This window comes from Pagrus major, chromosome 9 (genome assembly GCF_040436345.1).
Source record: "Pagrus major chromosome 9, Pma_NU_1.0".
NCBI lineage: Eukaryota > Metazoa > Chordata > Actinopteri > Spariformes > Sparidae > Pagrus > Pagrus major.
In genome coordinates, this window is record NC_133223.1 from 33,206,621 (window position 1) to 33,227,061 (window position 20,441).

Here is a 20,441-nt window from a genome sequence, read left to right on the forward strand (position 1 = left end):
ATAGAAGGATCTGTCTCTCCGGTGTAAAACAGTTTGTGTCTTCTAGTTTTTGGTTGTGTGGAAACATCCGAGGTAACGAGGTGGTTCAGTTGTCTGCGCTCTGAGTCGGAGAGTTTTGAGCCTCTTCTCTCTGAAAGACGACAAAGAAAAGGAAACACAGAAACATCAAAACAAGTAGAGCTGATGATCCAACTGGACAGAAAAACAAAAACACGCGCGGTCCGACTGAAAGTCCCAAAATCAAAAATACAAGTAGGCATTGATTAATATAGAAAATGTGATAAATTTATATTTATGTAAGGGAAAAGAATACAAATTAATTAATAAAATGGAATGTTAAATTGAATAAATAAGGGAATTAATGAAAAGGTAAAAAAAAAAAAGCAAATGAAATCAGTAACATTGTCACATTTATCATTTTGGGTGCATTTAATTTCATATAATTTATTTATTGAGCCTTTTCTTTATTTTTGATTTTTGATTTTTGCTTCCTTGGCTTTGAAGGAACGAAATCACCAAAATCAAGAAATAAGTAAATATGTCTTGATGATAATACTAAAAATAATATTATGCATTTTAATTTAATTTATAAAATGTGAATCAATTGACATTTAATTTGATTCTGTATTTATTTACCTTTTTATATCTTAATTTCCTATCTTTCCCCAAATATACATTTAAAAAATATATTTATTTACGTATTATCTGGAAAAATGCAAAGGGAAAAAAGTACATAAATGAATGCATTTAAAAATTAATCAAATTAAATGTGAAAGTAATTAAATAGATATAGAATCAAATTAAAACAAATATTAATTAATGTCACATTTTATAAATTAATGCCTACCGTAATTTTTAATATAATTTCTGGTGCATTTAATGGCAAATAATTATTTATTGAGATTTTGGCAGTTTCAGTCCTCCGTACGAGGCCAAGCATGTTTTTAAGCTGCAACACTTTTCAAAAGGTTCTTGAAACATCTGACCTGCAGGACTCCGGAGCAATTATTTATAAACTTTCACATTTTATTAATCAATTTATTCATTTTTAAAATGTATTTTTTATGTATTATCTTGAAAAATACAAAGAAAAAAAGAATACAGATGAATACGTACATAAATACATTTCAAAATGAATAAATAAAATTATTTCATGCTTATTTATTTTGAATAACAATTTTGGTGCAATTAAAGACAGAATTTATTATCTTACATATATCATAAAAATTTAAATCTTGGGTTTGAGAGTGCCGACTTACATATTCAGAACTTTTTAATCATTTTTAAGTTTCTTAATCCACCAAATATGCAGAGTTTTGATTAATCAGTCAATTATTTTCTTGCTTTCTGTTTGTTTGATTTATAAGATGTTGAAAAATGTCGATCAGTGTTTCGTCCTCAAGCGTCTTGTTTTGTCCACAACTCAGAGATATTCAGTTCAGAGTAAACTTTTTTTTTCTCCAAAGAATATTAAGATAATTACTAGTTACTGTGTCATCTATGAAGTAAACGATCTCTGAATCGTTGCAGCTCTAAAGTGAAGCACACGTCATCTTAGATATCTGATTAAAAAGTGAAACTTTTGGTTTTGATGTGCAGAACATACAAAACACTTTCTTATTCTAGGAGTTTGATTTACGTGTGAACTTGTGGGGATTTTTCAGGGATAATCAGGAGTTCAGAGGTAATTTAATGAGGGAAAAATTGAAATAGTTCTCGGCCTGTTTGCTCACGGACTCCTGCAGTGATCTAAGTTTGTCAGAGAGAGTTTGGTGACCAGCAGAGCACACGGAGACAAGGCCCGGTTTATGTTCTCGTATCACAGGATCCAAATGGTGAAAGGAACTCGGTGTCAAGTTTAACATTTCAAAGCGTTCACCATATAAAGGCAGCTGAAATCAGGCCAATGGGACGACCCCGCCAGCTGCTGCAGTCGGACTCTATTACAGAGGAGAACCAGCTGTCGGTCCAACAGCTGGTTCTGTGCTGTGGCCAGTTAGTCAGAGTTTGACTGGAGGAACTGGACGGGTTCACTCATGTTTCTGTTTAAACACAAATCCTGTGATGAAGAATGAAGAACATTACAGTGAGGATTCACTGCTCGTCGTTATATGTGACAGTAAATTATTAGTCTTTAGGTTTTGGACTGTTGGTTCGAAGTCGTCACATTTATCACTATTTTCAGACATTTTAAAAAACTAAACAATACATCAATTAATTGTAAAAATAATCAGTAAATATTGATTATAAAAATAATTACAGTGCTGATGCTAATTTGTCAGTCGGACTTGAGACTGTGGAGGATTGAAACTGGCAATATTAAAAGTAAATAAATAATTTTTAAAAAAGGTTCAATTTAATCGCAGCAAACATTGTGAAATTATTTGACATTTCTGTAAGTTGCTTCTGTATATTTTCCATTTTTAAATGTATTTATTCATTTTTTTTTTTTTTTTGCTGTCTTCTTTTCCAGTTTTATCTTGCAAGAAAATACACAAATTTAAACAGAATATAAAATATAAATATGTAAATAAATAAATATATATTTTTAAAATAATTACTAAATTAAAAAATAAAATGGTAAAACAAATTGGTTAGTATTAGTTAATAAGTAGGGGCATGAATACAAAAGTAAATAAATACTGAAATATCTGGTAATGTCACATGTTATAAAATTAATGATTTATTTTCAGTTTTATCTTTATTGTATTATTGGCATGTAATTTATTTATTTATTAATTTTGGCAGTTTCAGTAAATAAGTCCTTATTTTAATCTCTTGTTTCGTCACATCTGGAATATCTTTATGAAACAGAAGCAGCTAAATGGAACTCAGCCATCATTAATTTAGTTATTCACACCGGTGATTTTCCCGCTGTGAAACCTTTTTTGGGATCAGGTTTGTATTTTTTGGGGCTCAAAGGTTCAGTTCTGGTCTTGTGTTCTCAGACCAGCCTCAGTGGGTCTGCCCCCTGTAACAGAGGCAGGACCAGCTGTCGGTGTACTGACCTCCATCTGTTGGCGGATCCAGCTGAGCGAATGTGTGATACGAGTGTAAACGCCCGGCTTGTTCCTCATCGCGCAGCCGATTCCCCAGCTGGTGGCTCCGACCAGCTTCCACACGGACGAGTCCTCGCAGGCCAGAGGGCCGCCGCTGTCGCCCTGACGACGGACAGACGGACGCAAACAAACAGGTGAGACATTCTTTCAGGGTCTCCGTCTCACTGAGCACATCACCGATCCTCCAGGGCCTCGCCAGCAGTGACACGAGCAGTTTCTGTCACTGACGTGGAGGTCAGTTTGTTAAAAGCCTTAAAACTTGTTTCAAAGAGTTCACATCTGCTCATGATTCATTTATATTCACCCAAAAGACAAATGTTTACAAAACAACTCTCCACATTTGCATTACAGAAAGAAAACCTATATTTTTCTGGTAATCAGTAAAAAGATGCAGCAGGAACCTGAAAACAATCAAAACACTGAAGCTGTAAAATCCACGATTAGTAACCTGGATTTTTTTTTTACCAGGTTTCAAAATGACCAATAGATTTTCTCTCCGAGACAATAATGTAACTTTTACATTATATTACATTTTATTTTAATTTCAAACTACATATAAGTTTAGTATGTAGTAACCATTATTTTCATTTTTCGATTAATCTGCCGATGACAAATAAAGTTTTGAAAAATGTTTGTTTTATTTCTTTTTGGCAGTTTCAGTCCTCCATAGTCCTGACATTTTTTTAATTTATTTTTTACGTATTTTGTCAGCGTAAATTAATACAGAACAGAAACGTCAATTTGTCACATTTTATATATTAATTAATGCCTAAATTGATTTTGAATCATTTTCGGTGCATTTAATGGCATATACATTTATGTATTGAGCCGTTTTTTAAATTTATTTTTGGTTTTGGCAGTTTCAGTCCTCCATAATCCTGAAATATTTACTTTTTTACATATTTATTTATGTTCTCTATTTATGTATTTTATACATTTATAAATCTAAAAACAAATAAATTATTACATAAACGGGAAAATAAAATGTCAGCGTAAAAAAGGTAAATTAATACAGAAGCAACTTATAACAGAAATTTCAGTGTCACATTTTATAAATTATTTAATGCCTACATTTATTTTTAAAATATTTGTTGGTGCATTTAATAGCATATAAATGTATTTATTGAGCCATTTGTTAGTTTTGATTTATTTTGGCAGTTTCAGTCCTCCATAATCCTGAGCCTCAACTTTTTTTTTTTTTTTTTACCTATTTATGTATTTTATAAATTTCAAAATGAATACATGATGACATAAAATGGAAAATAAAATGTTAGTGTAAAAAAGATAAATTAATAAAGAAGCAACTTAACAAAAATGTCAATTTCTCAATTAACTAATGCCTACATTGATTTTTAATCATTTTTGGTGCATTTAATGGCATATTTAAATTTATTTTGGCAGTTTTCATCCTCCATACTGAGCCTGAAATATTTACTTAGTTTTGTATTTTATTTTTTTATTCATGTATTTTATACATATAGAAATTTAAGAATGAATCAATGATTTGATAAAATGTTAAAGTAAAAAAGGTTAATTAATACAGAAGCAACTTATTACTGGAATGTCAACTGATGTCACATTTTATATATTACTGAATGCCTATATTGATTTTTATTATATTTTTTGGTGCATTTAATGGGATATAAATATATTTATCGACCTATTTATTAATGTTGGCAGTTTTAGTCCTCTATACTCCTGAACCTGATTGACAAATTAGCATTAGCACCGTCAGATTCAGGAGCCGCAGCGAGATTAGTGCTGCAACTAACGATTATTTTCATTATCGATTGATCTGTAGATTCATACGTGTGATTGACAAAGGACAAAAAGCAGGAAAATATATGAATGGACTACTTGCGGAGTGACATGAAGACATGAATCAGAGGCACAGAAAACGTTGACAGCGGTGAGCGGTCATTATGACCCGTGCCTCGGCCCGAGGTTGACTGCTGTGAAATCAGTGATTCTGGGTGTTTAAATCTTAAATAAACGGGTCTGTACCTGACAGGTGTCGGTTCCTCCCTCGAGGGAACCTGCACAGATCATCCAGTTGGAGATGTAGCCCTGGTAAACCTCCGGCTGGTTGCAGGTCTTCGTGGAGAGCAGCGGCACCATCGCTGAGCGCAGGACCACACTGATCCCTCCTGGAAACATGGCGGTTATCACACTACTGCTGATTTCAAATGAGAAGAGGAATCAGCTGATTTCATTATCAGACCTTCTTCGTCAGTCGCTCCCCATCCTGAGATCCAGCACATGGTGCCCTCCTCAAACTCCTCCCCGTAGTTCGGCAGACAGATGGGCTGCACGAAGCCTACGGAGGACAGTCTCAATGAACTACAACTCCCAGAGTATCAGACACACAGTTTCATCATCATCAACATCTGTCAATCATGCAGAAAAATCAAGAAGCCTGATGAGTGAACTGAGAAGCTGTAGTAGAGGAGGTCTGGACGGATCTATGAATGAATGAATGAATGAACGGACCGAGCGGAGGACGAGAGCGATGAACGACGTCATTATTACCATCAAAGACCAGCGCTGTGGCCAGTTTCATGAGAGCGATGTCGTAGTCCAGTCCTTTGGGTCTGTAGCGGGCGTGGTAAATGATCTGCTCCACGGCCAGAGACTGAGCTCCGTTGCTCGGCTGCTCCGTCAGACCCACGTGCACCGCCCACATGGACGGGAATGCAAACCTGACGGGGAGCAGAAAAACATTTCTGTCAACATTCAAGCCGAGTCAGAGGCTGCGACCTCACCAGGCTGAACTAGAGGAGTAATCTGATTCCAGCTTTTACAACTTTAGCTACACACTGTGGAGAGTTCGTGCTCTCGGTTTACGCAGCAGCAACATCTAACACCTTCTTCCATAATGGAGGAAGTCTCCAGCTACTTCAGCTGTTTAGGAGAACGCTGCAATGGCTGTTTTACTGTGAAGCTCCAGAAATGTTCTGTGGACTACGAGACGTCACCTGACTTTCATCAGCATGGAGGGAGGAGATGATGACCGAGTTTTCTTTCATCTTTGGGTGAACTGTTCCTTTAATGTCATTTTATCACAGAGGGTTGTGTAGGACGGTTGTGACTCACCCGTACACACAGTGCGCAGCAGTGAGGATCCAGCGTGAAGCGACGACGGAGCCTCCGCACACGTGTTCATTTTCGAAGTGGAGACTGACCTGCCAGGGGAACTGACCCGGCCTGGAGAGGTTCCCCCCGACGATACGAGTGCTGTACTGAGGCCTGGAGCCGCACTCTGAGGACACACGGGGAGGTCAGAGGTCAGATAGTGCACAGAGTAACACACACTGGGTTAACACCAGGAGCTGCTGGGCTGACACTGGCAACATCACCAGACTCCCTTCACAAATGTAGTGATTTTAAGAGTTGTTTCATGAGGAGAAACTTAAACTTTGTGAAACTCTGTCTTCTTGTAAATTCAGCATTAAATGTAATACATGAAGCCAACTATTAACCACAATTTTACCAGACTCCCTTAACAAATCAGCTAATTTAAGGAGTTGAGTAGCATAAAACTTTATAAACATTATGAAACACTATCTACAACAAATTCTGAATCATTGTCTCCTTCTTGTAAATTCAGCATTAAATGAAAACAGTAAGTTGTTTGTTTCCTGTGTCTAAAGTCTGACCTGCCAACATTTAGCAGCTGTTTGAACACACTGTTTACACTGATTTCACCATTTACACTCAATTTATGAAAGAAGAAACATTTTATTGACGCTAAACATGTCACATTTTACAAATACACTAAACAGTAACCAGTATAGGCTACTTCTTAGTGAAAGTCACCAGACTCCCTTAGAAAATCACTCAATTTAGTGAGTTGTTGAGTTAGGAGAAACTTTCTGAAACACTGTCTCTGACAAATTCTTCATTGTTTGGGCCTTTTTGTAAATTCAGCAAATGTCCAACATCAATTTATTTTTTATTGTGATGTACGTGTTGATTTATATATTCACAGCTCTGAGCTCAAGACAAATTGTTGGAGTGGCCCTTTAAAGCTTCGGCTGTGAGCATTTTGGATTAAAAATATCAGTATCAAACTTTACAAATCTAGAAAAATGTAATCTTGGTACATGCAGACACACATGCACAATACAGACAAACACAAACACACTCATGCACACACACACACTACGTCCATACTTGTGATGTCATCACAGTAACAAAGACACACACAGAGGAAACACACACATCTGAACACCATGCAAGAAGCTCATGTGCTCCTCTCGACTCCACCTCATAGAAAAAACAGTTCACTCAGTCTGCAGTTTGTTTTCTCACCCAGACATTTCAGAGTGGTCACCGCCCCTGAGCTGCACTGACTCTTACTGTGGCGAAACAGGAAGTGGAGGTCAGGTAAAACTCAGCAGACATGAAGAAGTATGAAAGTTTAACGTTTGAGTGTCTGCTGATGTCACGGAGCAGAAACCAGAGAACATCATGATCTCTTCTAAAACTTGTCAGGAGACATTAATGTTAACTCCAACTCAATTCAAATACAGGTGTGCCTCCTTCCTACCTGAAGCTGGTGGCGTTCTGGAGCTTGATGATCTGTGATTGGCTGAGGTTCAGGGACACCAGGTTGAACTGGAGGTCCTGCTCGATGGAGGTCAGAGACACGAAGAACGTCTCCACGTACCTGAAACACAGAACAGACGGCTGAAGATGAGACCGCTGACGTTTTAACCTGCAGCAAAGTTTTTAAATTGTGTTTTTTTGCTATGATCAGACAAATGACTGTAATGTAAAGCCGTTTAATGTCACACAAACGCCTGAGCAGAGCAGGACGATCCAGACGTGTGGATATGGATTATTATCAGAACATAAGAGAAGAAAGATGAAGAGGACAGCGAGGACCTGGAGTATCCGAGCTGTTTGCAGGCAGAGAGTCCCAGCATGTTGTTCCAGCCCTCTGAACACACCGTCCTCCAGACTCCGCCCCTCTGCACCTGCAGGACGGAGCTCCGCCCACTCAGACGCACTGACACAATCAGACACACACACACACACACACTTAATTAAAGGTCACGAAATGTGATAGAAACCAGTTGGTTTTGTTTCCTATTAAACTTTGAGAAGAAGCAACAAGTTTTCTACATTTGTTTCATTTTTGTTTGAGTTGAATTTTTCAATCCAGATATAAAAAAATATAATTTAGAAAACAAACAAAAAACATTTTAGTCACTTTTTTAGTGACAATTTTATTCCTACTACTTTACTACTTTTAACTAAAATCATTCTACAGTCTACAACAGAAAACATATTTATCTAATCAGGTGTGTGTGTGTGTGTGTGTGTGTGTGTGTGTGTGTGTGTGTGTGTGTGTGTGTGTGTGTGTCTCTCACCACAGCCGAGCTCGTCCTCTCCGTTGTCACACTGAACATCTCCGTCGCACTGATTCGAGCTGCTGATGCATTTAGACGACGAGCCGCAACGAAACTTCCCCACACAGCTCAGACCCACTGTGTACACACACACACACACACACACACACACACACACACACACACACACACACACACACACACACACACACACACACACACACACACACACACACACACACACACACACACACACTTTTTAAATCATCTTGACTGTGAAGTTTGTTGGTTTGTTGCATGTTTTAGTTGAATGCTTCAAGGGGACAAAATGTATAATCACAAAGAAAACTAAATAAATAACTTTCAGGGCCCCGAAAATCTATAAAAGGCCCTTTTGAGACCAACTTTAAGGAAGAAACAGACCCAACAGACACTTCAGAACTGAACTGATTCACGCTGCAGCTGCTGTTGAACAAAGTTTAATAATAAACTCACTAATAATACTCTGATCTCAGCGCCCACGTGTCTCTGAGGCTCTGAGTCGAGGTGTCGTTAACTTTAAATCTGCTGCTGCTCGTTTGTGTCTCATCGGTTGTGTCGGAGCGAGACGCAGTTCAACACGTGTGATTCCAGCTCAGCGTTTGTTCAGATAATCATCTGATCCTCCAGCCGTGTAAGCTGCGATCTGCTATGGACGGCGACCCAGCGCCATTTGACACCAGTGACTTCCCAGCAGTGTTTATGTGATGGGTGCCGCCACTACACCTCATCATAGAGAGCCAATCAGAGAGGACCAGAGAGGATGGGGGGGGGCAGGGAGACACGTCAGCTTTAATATTAAACCCTGACTGTGAAGTTAAAGTGCTGACTTCTTTATTTAAGGCTGTCTGAAGATGTTGTGGATCTCAGAAACGGACGATATTAAAGATAAGATAAGACTTATTGATCCGTCACTGGAGAAACTCATATCATAAATAAATAACACGTTCTAACTGTGTGAATAAAAACAGTAAAATATATATATCGACCCATAAATGGTGAAATCATTCAATGAAAACTCAGCACAACTATTCACATCAGTGTGATTGTGATTTATTAATATTAACATTACTTTAAAAGAAGCTCTTTTTTCCAATGCCGCTGTTTTCTTTTTTACCTTTATTTCATCAGCCAGGTTTCCATCCAGCAGGACGGCAGAGGACATTTTTAAAGAATTGAAATCGAAAGTTATTTTGAGTTGAGTTTTGTCGCCTCGTCTTAACCGCGACAACAAAGCTCATGAATAACCACAGACACTCTGTCTGCTGTGGTTACATTGATGTTACACTTCGTCAAAATATCTTTTTAAGCTCTCGATACAGAGCCAAAGTCAAACTGAAACATCCGGAGCCTCATTTAATATCCCCGGGACATTTGTAATGTAAGATCAGATGTATTTTTGTGAAGATTTATCTTGTTAAGAGAAAGTGTTTGGGGGCAGCAGGGTGCTCCAGTCGGGCCATCCATCGCTCCATCGCTCCATCCATCCATCGCTCCATCCATCCATCCATCCATCCCTCCATCGCTCCATCCCTCCATCGCTCCATCCATCCATCCATCCATCCATCCATCCATCCCTCCATCCCTCCTGTTCATCAGTAAGAAATCAACTACTGGTGGAAACGATCAAATGATCACAACATGCCCAGTAAAAAATTAAAATCACCCAGTCTGACATAAATCTGTAGTTACTGCAGCAAACATTACAAATGAACCTCTGAGTCGTTTCACACACCGAACTCATCTAAACTGAAGCAGAAAGCTATTTTTTTTTACACATTATGTGTTTTGTTGGATAAAATCACCTGTATTGATAAAATCTGCCAACAAGAATCTGACGTGTCGACAAAGAGAACAGATGGCATAACAGACGAGGTGATGAAGACGGTCTGGACCGAGTGTGACATCTGATACTAATCCGTGTGATCCGGGCTTCTCTACTGAAGAACATACGGAAGTCAAAGAGTCCAGAAACAAGCGGGAAGTAAACAAGGTCACAAATCAGAACATTAAAACTAAGATCTGATTCAAATCTGCTGTCAGCTTTGCACTCTGGGGTTTATGTCGGGTTTGAGTGGGTAAATTATCTGGAACTTTACAAAAACGTCCAACGTTACAGTTTAAGAGTGAAGCAATTATTATTATCATACAATCAAATCCTATTTTTAAACGTTTGAATCTTGTTTTTAGAGTTTTAATGTTTTTATGTGACAGGAATGTTCATCAGAGGTGAAGATCTAAAATGTCTGCTGGTATCTGCGGTTCAGAGACGTCAGACTGTTACTGACTGAACACAAACTGATGTCAGATATCAAACGTGATACTTTCTTCATGTTAATCCTGCTGCTTCCACATGACATGAAGCTGCTGTGAGTTAAAGTGACCTCAGGTGTTCTGTGTGGGTGGGATCTGAGTTGTGTAACAGGTAAGGACCTCATCAAACATTAATGGAGCAGAGTCAGTCCACGCTTCGCTGCCTCCATTATCGGAAAATAAGTTGACTGAGCTGAGCTCCTCACCTCCGAGTCCGATCCCGAGAACCAGAGTGACGGCGACCACGACGCAGGAGGCGATGAGCAGCTCGAGGCGGTGGGCCAGCAGTCTGCTCCTCCAGCTTTTGTCCAGGTCGTCCTCTAAAGAGACGCAAAACACCGTGAACATCCACTTCTGTTCAGATATCCAACAAAATGAGCTTTTTTTATGATCTGTGAAATAAAATATTCTACGAAAGAGCTACATCACATCTGGTCAGAAGCAAAGTGGCAAATTCAAATTAATTTCTTGTATCTTAATATGTGAAGCGGACACAATCTAAACTAAATAAATAAATGGCTCAATAAAGAAGTAAATATGCCGTTTAATGTACCAAAAATAAATGAGTGTTTGCTCACATGGTCTCCAGATATGGAGGACTGAAACTGCTAAAACCAAAAATAAATAAATGGCTCGATAAATAAATTAATATGCAATTAAAAGCACCACAAATATTACTAAAAATAAATGTACAGAAGTATTAAGTTATCAAATGTGACATAAATTAAGTTTTACTTTTGTATTTATTCCACTTTTTAGTAACTTTTCCAAATTTTTCTAGTTAATTTATTAATGTATGTTTTATCTTGCAAAATGAAAAAGGGAAAGGAACAGAGATAAATACAGAAATAAATGAACAGCTCAGTAAAGAAGTAAATATGACATTAAATGCACTAAAATAAAATAAATGTACGACAGGCATTAATTAATTTATAAAATGTGACAATGTGATATTTCTGTTTTAATTTCCTGTTTTATTTATTTACCTTTGTATTAATCCCCCAATCATTATCTTTATCATTTGTTTTACCTTTTTATTTATTCATTCAGTCGTTAAAAACTCGTTTTCTCTCACCGTGGATGAACGGCTGCACCTTGGTGATTGGCATGGTGGGGCTGGGTGCAGGTTTGGCAGGACCGGTCTCTGGGTTCGGGTCTCCGGAGAGGCTGCCCAGGGGGCTGACGTTCAGCGTGTTGGGGGTCTCGACCACGGGGAGGTCCTCCTCCGTCACCGACACCACCTCGATGGTAGAGGGGTCCGGTTCCTCGGGAGCTTCTGCCTGAGGTTTCTACAGGGGGCGACAGAGAGACTAATGATCAGACAGCTGATTTAATTAGTGAGCTGCACAGATGTTTGGGCTGAAAGGCCAGTCTGCACTCGAGCTCTGACGTCAGACGGACTGCAGGATTAACTCAGTGGTGAGGAGTCGTCAGGACTGACAGTGCAAAAGCACAAAGCTGAATATTTGCTTCCTTCAATAAGGACACAAACGTTTCTTTCTTCACGGCTCCAACACCTTTTCTGAAGGAACATTTAAGCACTTTTCAAGAACTTTCAAGGAACATTTTTAAGGTTTTTTCAGCATTTACAGCTGTGGTAAATTATATATTTATAATATGTTCACGTCTTTAACACACTGTCCCCTTCAGCTCCTCATTTATACATCTACCATTTAATTCAGGCTTCTAACTGCTGATCATTTTCACTGTTGCTTCATTTTTTTGTGTTATTAATCAATCAAGCTTTCAAAACCCTAAAATAATCTATCAACTTTAGGGATGTACGATAATACATACGTGCAGGGGATTGAGGGGGGATGAGGGGGGATGAGGGGGGATGCCGTCCCCCTTGTCAGCAAAATTACCAAAAAGCATCCCCCTTGTCAGCCTGCCATCACTCTGCATCCCCCAGCAGCAGAGAGTCAGTGGAAGCCGCAACAAGCTGCACAGAGCAGGTCGCGCCGGCAGGAAGTCAGAGACACAGGAACGGCATAGAGCATCCGGTCAATTTTCAAAATAAAACACCCTGTGCAGACTCCCGATTGGCGTGACATGGGGGCTTATGTTCTGTTGGTAATTGTCCTGTTTGTGCTGGTTTACAGTTCAACCATTAGTGAGGCAGCTGTTACATTTCCTCACACCAGCTGTTTTATCCCCCGTTGAAGCGCACTCTGCTGGACAAACTATGTCATTACACCTATTACAAATTAGCCCAAGCATGTTTTTCTGCATTATAGTTTTTAAATATTAGGTTTTCATATCGGTGCATATCGGATACTGATATATCTGTGAGAGGCTGATATCAGCCGATAAATCGGTCGGGCTCTATTATTTTGCACAATGTTCATTTTGTGTCCTTCAAGGAATTTAGATGGTAAAAAATTCCAAGCGGTCATGTAACTTAAAATGACCCTGCTTGTAGTGTATTGTGAGAAACATGAGAAAACCCTGCCTGAATAAACTCAGTCCACTGCGTACAGTTTAAAGGTGTATTTACTCATTACTTTAATACAGTTATAAAAAGACATTTGTAGCAGGGAGAGAAGGAAGATAACTGGATAAAATGGAATTGTAGATTTAGAAATGTCAGTTATGGTTAAGGCGTCAACAATGTCCTTTGGGAGGTGTACAGGTGTGTCAGGGCAGGGTGCTGCTCCCATTGAGCCATCCCCCCTGTTAAAAATTAACAAATCACCTACTGCATACGTGTATATACATGTATGTATTTACTGTATAATATGAGTCGATCAATTACCTGATAATAAGCCTTTTTCTGATTATTAGAATCAGTGTTTTTTTTCTGATAGTCGACAAAATCAATTCATTTTAATATGAATAGAATAATCCTGAATATCGTAGTTTGAACAATATTTGATCCTATCTTCCAGCTGCTGTTCAATAAACACATATTAATTATTTTTGCATCCGTTCAAAGTTTAACACCATTAAAATGTAGCTGCATCACAACTCAATCTGCAATCTGCAAAGTAACAAGTAACTTAACTTATTAGAATAGTATTTGCCTCAAAAATGTCGACGAGTGGAAGAATAAAGTAGCAGAAAATGGAAAAACTCAAGTACAAGTACCTCAAAATTGTACTTGAGTAAATGTACTTAGTTACATTGCATCACTCGGCATAATAACACGTTAATTCAACTTGAGGAGACCTGATGTTCTTCTTGCAATATGGTGTAAAGAAACATGGTACATCCCTGATCAGTTTACAATAATGTGTCTCATCGCCTGAATGTAATCATCTGTAAACTTACTGTGGGGGGAGGTGCTGAGTCAGCAGCAGCAGTGTTGGCAGCAGGATCAGCTAAAAGATAAAAAAGTGATGACATCGTTAGAGGACAGAGAAGAAGGGAAGAAGAAATGATGAAGAAAAACAACGAGGAGCCCTCAAGAAGGAAAAAGTCTGGATGAGTTTAATCCAACGTACCGATCTCCACGAGGCTCTTCGTCATCGTGCCATCGTCCACACTCAGCTGAGCTTCGTCTAGGACCATATCCTCCCCTCTCTCCTGGTGTCTCTCCCTGCTTCCTCTCTTTTATTCCTCTTTTCCTCCTCTCTCCGTCTGTTAATGACCGCCCTCCTGCCGTGCTACACTGAGGTACAAAGAGACACCTGAGCAGGTGAGCGCTGCCACTCGCAGAGGGGATCAGGTGACCCTGCACCTCCCACTCTGAGGGTAAGATTACAGACTCGAGTGTCCCCAAAGTGTCCCGGGACTCAGTGAGGAGGAGGAAGCAGCTGGACGGGCCTCACTGTCCAGCTGCTTCCTGCAAACACACTCAAACATCATCAGTGAAATATGTTTTAAATGTCTTTTAAAGGGTCAGTTCACCCACAGACACGCAGGTAGTTCTGGTTTTAAGTAGTCCAAACACATCAGGGTGAAAAACATTTCATCTGCGTTCGGAGGGGCAGAAAGTAGCTCCCATGAAAACTGAGGCGTGTCGATAAGACAGTGTTTTCGTTTCTGTAAAGACGTTTCTGTTGAGTGTTTCAGAAATTATGAATTATTGGGGTCCAAACCTTCAACTTTGGGCAAATATTTAATGCTCATATGTAAATACATCATTAACAGGTACGTCAAATTACCAGTCAGCTTAAATACTGAAAACATTTACAGGTTTTCAGCTGAGAATGATTAGATTTTTTCCATTTTTCAAACATTTCTAGCAACTAGAAATGTAAGAACACTGAAGCTGATCGACTTAGACACCAGTAGAGGGAGCTGAAGAGTAATGAAGAAAAGCTGAGAGGAATGTTAGTAAAAGTTGTTATCTGGTTATCTGTTGATATGAGAGAATCAACAATAAATTAAAGTTTTAAACATTTCACCTTTGAGATAAGTTATTTTATTTCCCTCACATGAAACTGAACATTAGATTTAATGAATGTTTCTGAGTTTGTGTAAAGTTTGTAAAGACCCACTGCAGCTTACAACAGACTGCTTCAACACAATGATTATAAAAAATAGATATTTTATTTAAAACTATAATGTATTCTACAACGACAATAAATAAAACTAGACAAACAAAATAAATAAGATTAATAAGGTACAGATTAACAACTACAGGCAGCTTCTTTTCTGGAAGTTTTTGTTAAAACAATTTTGCAAAACGAATTTCATCAACAGTTTACTGCATCTCTACATCCATCAATATTTCACATTGCAAATTATTTTGAGTGAACAGCAGTTAAAACCGTCTGCTGAGACATGAAGAGGACAGGTTGAAGTCTACGTGTTAGCAGACAGCCGGCATGCAGCAAACGGAGCAACATTAACTCTCATTTTAACGTCTGTTTTGGTCTCTACCCACATGTGGCTCTTTAGCTGCTAACTTTTCCTGTCTGTTGTTTGGTTCTGGGCGGGGAGTGTACTGTGGGTCTATCAGAGATGATTCACTGGAAACATCTGGAAAAGATGCTGATGAAAGTCGAAACTTCTGTCAGAAAAACACCCAAAGAATTAGATTCAAAAGGTGAAAAGGAGAGCTGATTCAAACTGCAGGATTTTTTGATTTTGGTTAAAATGACTAATGGACTCAAAACGTTTTAGAGTTGATCCAGTAGATCACGTCAGCCAGCAGCTGCGATTCGGGCTGCGATCGCTGTGATGTAATCTTTTAGTGCAACTTTGCTCGTAAAGTTCGTCCATTAAAAGTCCTTGTTTTTGCAGCTGACAGGCAGATTGTGACTGAAGGATCTCTAACTTTCCTTTAAAAGTAAACCAACCGGAAACAATCATTACCATATCACTCTGTTCAACGCCACCAGACTCCATTGCCAAAAATGGTCGTTTTAACTGTCAGAACGTGGGAGTGATGCCTCAGTCAGTTATTTTGTGACTCACTAGGATGAATCACAGAGTGACTTCGAGAGTCAGTGACTTTGGAAGTCACACAGAAACACAAACTAACCAACATGTCAAGGCAGCGCTGGTCCAGTGACTCTTGAGTTCTGGGAAGCTAAATTGCTAATTTTGTCAATGGAGTCTGGTGGCTGTGAACAAAGCGATATTACAGCCGTTTCTGGTGAAACAAAAGAGATGTTACTATCTAACAAAAAGGTCTTTCTCAATATGCTGTCACACATTTACGTCAGCCTGTCAGTGGTAAAACAAACTCTCTGAGTATGTTTCAACCTTTTCAGCCTGTTTTACCGGAGCCAAAACATTGTGTACCTATTATTCAGTCAGACACTAAAATATGTAAAAATATAAAAACATATATAAATAATATCCTTTAAGGTCTGTAAAAAATGATGCTAGTTAAACAGTTTCAGTTATTTACATACACATTTGAAAATATAAATAGAAAATCCTAAGGGGAAAGACTATACATTTTTCTCAGCACCACATCAAATATACTCCAGGATAGATTATTTTTTCATGTTCAGCAAGGACAGTTATAGGATTGAAAAGTGTGAAATAGGAATCAGAGACATATCAGACCATTGTCCAGTATATATGACTCTGACTATGTCAAAAGAAATAAAATCAACACTTTGGAGGCTAAATATAAATGTATTAAAAGGACAAATGAAGGAAGAGTTTACCAAAGAAATCCAGATGTATGTAAGGGAGAATGATAATGGTGAGGTGTCTCCCTCGGTACTGTGGGACGCGTGTAAAGCTGTGATTAGAGGAAAACTAATTGCTAAATCATCGTATTTGAAAAGACAAAAACAGGAAAAACTCAATAAATTAGAATCAGAGCTTAAAAAACTGGAAAAAGAACATAAAAAAAATGTGGACGAGAGAATAAATCAAGATATCAAAAGGATTAAAACAGAGATAAATGACATCTCGTCACAAGAGATTAAAAAAAAACTTATGTACATGAAGCAGAGATACTACGAAGCAGGAAGTAAATCTACAAAACTGCTGGCCTATAGATTAAAAAAGCAAATGGCAAATAATAACATTTATAAAATTAGGGATTCAGCTACAAATTTACCAAAATATAAGACAGAAGAGATACATAAATGTTTTGAATCATATTATAAAAATCTATATTCCCAACCAAAAATAAATAATAAACATCAGATAGCCACATGGCTAGATTCTTTAAATTTACAAAAGGTGACAGAGGCCCAGAACTCAGCTCTGACAAAGGAAATCACAGCAGAAGAAATAAACTCAGCTATTTCAAAGCTGAAGACAAACAAGGCCCCGGGTACAGATGGATACACCTCAGAGTTTTATAAAGTGCTCAGGGAACCATTGATCCCCTTGATAAATAATGCGTTTAATTGGGTGCTAAAAGAAGGAGAAATCCCAAACTCTTGGAGGGAAGCTTACATTTCGGTTATCCCGAAGGAAGGGAAGGACAAAATGGAGTGCTCTAATTATAGACCAGTTAGTGTCCTTAACCAGGACTATAGACTATTCACCGCTATTTTAGCTAGACGTTTAGAATTAATTTTACCAGACATAATTCACCAGGACCAGACGGGCTTTATAAAACAGAGACAGACACAAGACAACATCCGACGTACATTACATATTATACAAAGCATTATTAAAAAACGAATAGAAGCAATAATATTAGGATTAGATGCAGAAAAAGCATTTGATTCTGTCAGGTGGGATTTCTTATATATGGCGCTGGAGCGATTTGGTTTTCATGAAATATTTGTCAAGACTATACAATCTCTGTATAACAAACCGATAGCCAGGATCAGAATTAACGGGAATCTTTCAAACTCTTTCATGTTAGAACGTGGGTGTCGCCAAGGCTGTTCAATTAGCCCACTCCTATTTGCTATTTATTTGGAGCCCCTGAGTCAATGGATAAAACAAAACGAAAATATAAAAGGTATCAACATTAAGGGAGATGAACAGAAAATAGCATTATTCGCGGATGATGTATTAATATACTTAACACATCCCAATAGGTCTCTTCCAGCACTCATGTCAACACTTGAGGAATTTGGTCTGTTTTCAGGCTATAAATTGAACGTGAGGAAAACCCAAATTCTCACATTTAATTATGTCCCTGATAGACAAATTAGAGAGAATTTTAGGTTTAATTGGGACTCAAAATTTATGAAGTACTTGGGAGTGAACCTGCCACAAGATTTGTCTCAATTGAAATCTTTAAATTATGATGCATTAATATCAAGAATCAAATCTGATATGGAAAGGTGGAATTTAATTCCCTTCACTAGTTTGATCTCAAGAGTGGAAATTGTTAAAATGAATGTACTTCCAAGGTTACTATATGTATTCCAAACCCTACCAGTAGAAGTAACAGACAAAGATTTTATAGAATGGGACAAATTCATCTCAAGATACATTTGGCGGGGGACAAGACCCCGAATAAGATTTAAAACTCTCCAACTGCCTAGAGATAAAGGGGGACTAGCCCTACCATGTCTTAAAAGCTACTATCAGGCTGCACAGTTAAAAACCTTGTGGTATTTATCCAATCCTGCCTACAGTGCGAGATGGAAGGACATTGAATGTCTCACATCAAATGCACATGTTCCAATACAAGCAATAATACATGATAAAAAACTGAGGGAACATCTTCAAGAGGAGTTGAATCCTTGGCTGGGGTTATCCTTAAATATATGGTTTGAGATTATATCAAAGAACAATCTGATTGAGCAGAGCAAGGTACTGCGATGGATCGCACATGATTCAGACTTCACACCAAACACAATAGATAGTAGATTCAGTAGATGGGAAGTGGGACCAAAAATATTTTGGGAGCTTTTTAAAAAGAAGATTATTAAAAGCTTTCAGGATCTAAAAAATCAATATGGATTGGACAATCAGGATTTATACAGATATTTACAAATGCGGCATTATATGGAGCAAAATATAAGAAAGTTCAATTTGGATGAACTTGAGTCTGGCATTATTAAATTATTCATTTCGGCGTATGATTCAGACCAGGGCAAGAAATTAATCGCAAAATTATATAAAGAAATCGAAAGATTAAAGGGCAATAATACAACATATATAAAGGAAAAGTGGGGAAAAGAGGCAGGGAGGATGTTATCAGAGGAGGAATGGGGGTTGGTAAATGAAGGACAGTGGAAAACAACATGCTCCCTTTCATGGAGAGAATATGGCTGGAAGAACATTGTCAGATATTTTATTACACCAGCACAACAGAAGTCTAGAGATACACGATGCTGGAGACTTTGTGGGGAGAATAGAGCCAGTCATTTTCATATCTTTTGGGGATGCCCCTGTATTCTCCCTTATTGGCAGGAGTTACATAAGAGTATGGAAAAAATTTTGAAAGTGAAAATTCCATTTACATTTGAAGTTTTATATTTGGGAAAAGAAAATCAAGAGATTACAAGGTCAGGAGAAAAATACATATTTCGAATAATGCTGGTGGCAGCTAAAAAAGCCATCACCAGAAAATGGCTTAAAACTGATGTACCAAGAATGGAGGATTGGGTTGAGGTAATGCTCAATATTTATAGAATGGAGAAGCTGACTTTCTCAACTAGACTAAAAACAGAGACGTTTAAAAATTATTGGGAAAACTGGGTTAATTTTGTGTCTCCATTGAGAACAGACTTTGTGCAGTAAAGACAATTGTGTATGGTAGATTACGGATCCCCTTGGTTCAGGCTACAAATTTGTTCATTGTTCATATGTTTATTATGTTTACCCTCCAACAGGAGAAAAGGGACGATGTAAGAGAGATGTGAAAATAAGGACAGGAGTGAAAAAGTGTTTCTTTTATTTCTTCAGATTTACTCTACGGTAACTTTCCTTGAGAATGTATGTTTATATATGTCTCTGCTCCCTGGCGGAGAGGATGTTTTATACTGTTTGAAAATTGTATATGTGAAATGTTAAATATTGATATGTGGAATCAATAAAAAAATGTTAATTAAAAAAAAAAGAAAATATAAATAGAATAATCCTGAATATTGTAGTTTGTACAATCTTCCAGCTGCTGTTCAGGAAACACGTGAATTATTTTTGCATCTGCAGCATCACGAGCAGCCGTTTGTTGACCGACCCTCAGACTGTGTCGGGTCTTTACAGATGAGTGACGACGTGTTCGTACTGAGTTCACTGTTGTTACTCACAGGAAGTGAAGCTCCCGATGAACACCAGCACCAACTGTCTGTTCTGATGTGGTTCTGGTTCGTTTCCTCTGTGTGAAGCTTCTTTTCCGGTCTGAATAATC

General features: G+C 38.1%; 1 protein-coding gene across 1 annotated transcript; it reads right to left on the reverse strand.

Annotated features, from left to right (window-relative positions):
• Nucleotides 1–45: 45 nt before the first annotated feature.
• On the reverse strand, nt 46–20,429 carry tmprss3a (transmembrane serine protease 3a). The gene is made up of 15 exons (XM_073473742.1): nt 20,341–20,429; nt 14,209–14,375; nt 14,036–14,085; nt 11,841–12,054; nt 10,972–11,085; nt 8,435–8,551; nt 7,947–8,070; nt 7,609–7,728; nt 7,371–7,417; nt 6,153–6,318; nt 5,589–5,758; nt 5,281–5,376; nt 5,064–5,206; nt 3,009–3,161; nt 46–130 (listed from the first exon to the last, which is right to left on the reverse strand). Exons 2-15 carry the CDS (start codon nt 14,273–14,275, stop codon nt 86–88), a joined length of 1,626 nt encoding a protein of 541 aa, XP_073329843.1. The 5' UTR covers nt 14,276–14,375; nt 20,341–20,429; the 3' UTR covers nt 46–85.
• Nucleotides 20,430–20,441: the final 12 nt, after the last annotated feature.